Raw genomic sequence first — 4,663 nt, forward strand, 5'->3', positions numbered from 1 at the left:
TAACAGTTTACAGTGTTTTGTTTTGTTTCTTGTTTTTTAAGCAGGAGAAAGGCCGGGGAAAAAAATCAGGAGCAGGGAGCTAAAGAAGTAGAAGGACCCAAGATACTGGATTTCCAATTGCTTCCTCTTATTTTTTGGAAAGATTCACTGGCTTCTAGGTGGACCAAACAAAGGAAAAGTATACTATTTCTCCATGTTTTGATGTTTTGACTAAGAAAGGAAAAAAAGGATCTGGTCAAACTCTAGGAGGCAAGGGTAAGCAAAATGACAGCAATGTCCCCTTGTCTATAGAAACATCACCTGGCTAACTAGACCAATATCAAGTAGATGATGAGCTCCTAGCAGCAGCAGCAAAAAGGTGTATCCATAGACAGGCAAGAGCAGCAAAAAACACTAAGATCATTAGGTAGGGTACTGGAAAGTCTCAGACTTAGTTTTTTCCCAGCTCTATTTCTAACTTGCTGTTGACCTTGAACAAGTTACATAACCTCTCTGGAATCAGGGAGTTGAGGATTTACGCCCTTTCCATTTTCATCTCTCAATTCACACCTGGTTCTTCGTCCCCATCCCCTTATTTTTAGAAATCTATTTTAGCACCTATTTTATTTGAGTTACATATTCTCTGTTCTTAATACAGTCTTTAGTCCCTCAACCACCTTGTGACAGATTGCCTAAAAACCAAAATAGTGTTGGAATATGGCACATTTATTTTTTATATTAAAAATGCATAGTATTATATTTTAAATTTGCCCATAATCTCAAAGCCCTTTAAAAAATTTTTTGTTTTCTGCATATTACTTGCCAGTTTTCCAAATGATGCTGCTGATTTATTTTTTTACTTGTCTACTGCAAATAAACACTACTTTTTGGTAATATTTAGCCTACACTTCATTCCCTTCTATAGAGCAACAACCACTGATGAAAAAAAATGCTCACCACTGATCTGGAAGCACTGACTTACCTACAAGAAGCCTTCTGAGTAGAATAGATGAATTCACATTTTCCATGGATGCAGTAACCATTGAGGTTTTCAGGGCAAGGCATGTGGTTTCCAATATAAACATCTTCTCTTTGATCATTAGCATCTTAAAAGAACATAAACCAGATCGTTCAACAATGAAACGCAAGCTGAAAAATAAGGACTTTTCAAATGTTCTGAAACAGCAAATGAATTCACCTGCTGTCAACCACCTACTGGCAATTTGAAAAGAAAATTTATCAGATAAGGGGTTAGATAAGATCCAGGGTCTCTTCTAATTCCTATTATGCCATAAACACAGCGGTAAACTTTAGATTCAAAGCATTTAAAAATACTTGCAGAATGTGACCGCTAAGAGTTACTGTTGTTTAAAAACAATCTGGCAAAGAAAACTAAACACCTTTGCTAAAGAAAAAAATGCTAGCTCTAGAAGAAAGTTCACCTCTGTGACAGAGAGATGGTGTACACAGAAATGGCTTTTGGGGAATGAACTTAATCATCTATTTGAGGGCTATGAAATTGAGGCCAAAGAACACTGAATGACAGAGAGCAAGTTATGGGATTCTGGAATTTTAGGGTGAAAGGTTTATTTTTGGAATGAAAATTATCAAGCATATTCATTTTCTTCCAAGTGAAAATAGCTTTGCTGCTCTTTTCATATAGTTTTTCTTAGTATATGGTCATTATTTTAAAAATTCAAATAATATAGAGGTTAAAAAAGAAATTCAAAATAACCTGAGATCTCGCTCTCCAAAAATAAAACACTATCAACATGTTGATGAACATCTGCTCAGACTTAAGTATAATGATTTGAACTGAACTGAAGTGAAGAAAAGGAAGAGAGTCAGGAAGGAGAGATGGAACGGGTCAGAAAAGATGAAAACATAGGAACTTGGTCTTCAAAATCAATCAGATTCATTCACTCATTCAGTCATTCTCCATATATACATCACATACTCACATATGCACACACACATACACAAATAAATTTGGGAATGAATTTTTATACTTTTTTTGGTATATGCACCAATACATTAATCCTAAGCTCGAAGGACCCAGAATTCCCCAATACATACAGGCCTGTCCATGTGCAGGAAAATCCCCAGGCTTCCTGCCATTTCTATCTTACACAGTTCTAGCTAACAGATACTGTGCACTACAGCCGTACCTTCAGCATACTACCCTCTTAAACCTGAGACTTCATAACTGTAAACTCAGAATAATAGGACCTATACATCATGCAGTTTTGAAAGGATTAAAGGAGATAACAAATGCAAGTAAAATACCACCAAAACAACCAGCTATTTAAACAGTATATCAGGTAACATCACAGGGCCTATCTCCCCAAAATACAAATAAAAGGTGCTAATAAAATTTTTTTAATGTTAATGGAAACAAATTAAAAAGGAATGAAATAGTGAGTTGTATGTATGTGTATGGGGAAGATTAAGAGGAAGATCAAGGGAGAAGTGAGAATAGAGGTGTCAAGTGTAAAAAAACCCTGAGAACCAAAAATACAGATTTTCTGAGGATAAAAATTTACATATAGACAGAAAAAAACCTTAATGATTATTGAGGTCAGTGATAGTGGAACTAAAGCAGAGAGAAACAGGACCAAAATGATATTATTTTTCCTCAAAGTATATACATTTACATTGTGCTAATTTAATTTATACCTAGAAAGAGAACAGATCTAAAAGTCAGGGAATCTAACATACAAATTCTCAATTTAAAAAATGTCTTTACTGCTTTGTGACCTTGTTCAAATCACTTATTCTCTCTGAGGGAGCTGAATGAGACCAGCACTACCCAACACAGGTATAGTACAAGACACATATGTAATTTTATATTTTCTAGTAGCCCAGATTTTAAAAAGTAAATAGAAACAAGTAAATTAATTTTAATCATATAATGTAATCCAATATAGCCAATAAATAACATTTTCACATATTACCAGTATTAAAAATTGAAATATTCTTACTTTTTAAAATAAGTCTCCAAATTCTGATATTTTATACCCACAAAAGATCTAAATTCTGACTAGCCACATTTCAAGTGCTCAATAGCAACATGAGCCTAGTAGCTATCATAATGGAAAGTGCAAAACAGATCACTAATTTATCATCTACTGATCACCTTGTATATGCTGGACACTCTGCTAGGTGCTGGGAATACAAAAATGAAAACATATCCTGTCGTCAAAGGGCTTATAAGGTCTCCTCCAGCTCCCAGACTATGATTCTGCCATGGCAAAAGAAATCAAGCCCTCTTCTGGGTTGCTATGATCCTGAGCACTTACTCCTCTATTATAACACTCACAGTACTGCCTGTTTTATTGCTATTTGGGTTTTTAAGTCAGCCTCTACTATAAGACTGTGAGCTCCTTAATAATCTGGCTGCTTGTGTTATTCATTTCTGTATAACTCCTAACACTTAGAATGTAGTACATATAATGGCTAAGAACACAGCTCTAGAGTCAGACTGCCTAGGTTTGAATCCTGGTTACAACACTCTCTAGCTGTGTGACCTAAAGGCAGTTACTTAACTATTTCTGGCCCTCAGTTTCTTAATCTGAGAAATGAAGATGACAATGACGTCTACTTCTTGTAGGGTTGTTTTGACGCCTAAATGAGATAATATATTTAGTGTATTAAATATGTAAGTGTTTACAGAACTTAGAACAATGCCTGGCAAACAATAAGTACTTAACAAATAAGTATTACCAAGTATTCTTTCGTGCTCAACAAATGTTTGTTAAATGAATAAATTCTAATTTTCTCCTGGTAAAGGGAGAAAAAAACAGTTATAAATTGTATCTTTGTTGTTTTCCATTGACAAAATTATTATCCAATAAAGGTTTCTATCTTGAATCCCTTCATGAACTAGACTGTCTGTAGTAGTCCTATCCTGTGTTTCCTAACAGAGGTCAAAACTTAATTATCATATATTTTATTTATTAATACTTGAGATCCAAGCAGAAGACTTTCCTAGAGTAATTTAGCTTTGATGAGAAATAGTTTATCAGAAACCAAATAACTGAAATCAAATATACTTTTCTTGCTACAGTTTTAAACTAAAAATGCCACTCTACATTCCCCATCAGACCATAAGTGAACTGAGGAAAGCAGTCATCTCCCATAGCATTTCTCAGAACATGGCCATGAAAGGGTATAACAATGGGACTATAGAGAATAAGGTTATGCACCAACCTATGATAATAAAGTCCTATAAGGATAAAGTCCTAGTAATAGGACTGTGCAGGTCTGTAGAGGCTGTGGTAATGTACTAACGTACCATAAGGAAGTTCTTTAAACAGCAAGGAATTTCAAGAATAACGCAGAGCTGAGAGCTATCAGAGAACTCAGCTAGGTGAAAGCAGTCAGAGAAAGTTAACTAAATTAAAAACAAAGTTTTGAGAAATTAATAGGAAAAGTATGGCACCAATAAACATACACTGAATGAATTAATGAAAGAATGTGGTATCAAGCTGTAGGCAAAGTGAAGCTATATAAAACACGAACATGTCTAATAAGGCTTTGAAACTTCTGCCAACATCCAAATTCACAGAGTCTAATATTCCGCTCAGTGCCAACTTTATTCATCCCATTAAACATACATACAATTTCCGGGCATAGCTACATGCTCAGCTAAGCTACAGAGGATATTAAAAAAAAAAAAAAAAAA

At 34.7% G+C, this 4,663-nt stretch overlaps 1 protein-coding gene across 1 annotated transcript in view; it reads right to left on the reverse strand.

Moving 5' to 3' along the window:
* Positions 1 to 4,663, reverse strand: part of LOC105532081 (myb/SANT-like DNA-binding domain-containing protein 3) — a 166,613-nt gene that overhangs the window by 16,143 nt on the left and 145,807 nt on the right. The window contains exon 9 of the mRNA XM_011970172.1: positions 962 to 1,085. Within this exon, the coding sequence (XP_011825562.1) occupies positions 962 to 1,085 (124 nt within the window). The remainder of the gene's footprint in view (positions 1 to 961; positions 1,086 to 4,663) is intronic.

This window comes from Mandrillus leucophaeus, unplaced genomic scaffold (assembly GCF_000951045.1).
Source record: "Mandrillus leucophaeus isolate KB7577 unplaced genomic scaffold, Mleu.le_1.0 Scaffold1200, whole genome shotgun sequence".
NCBI lineage: Eukaryota > Metazoa > Chordata > Mammalia > Primates > Cercopithecidae > Mandrillus > Mandrillus leucophaeus.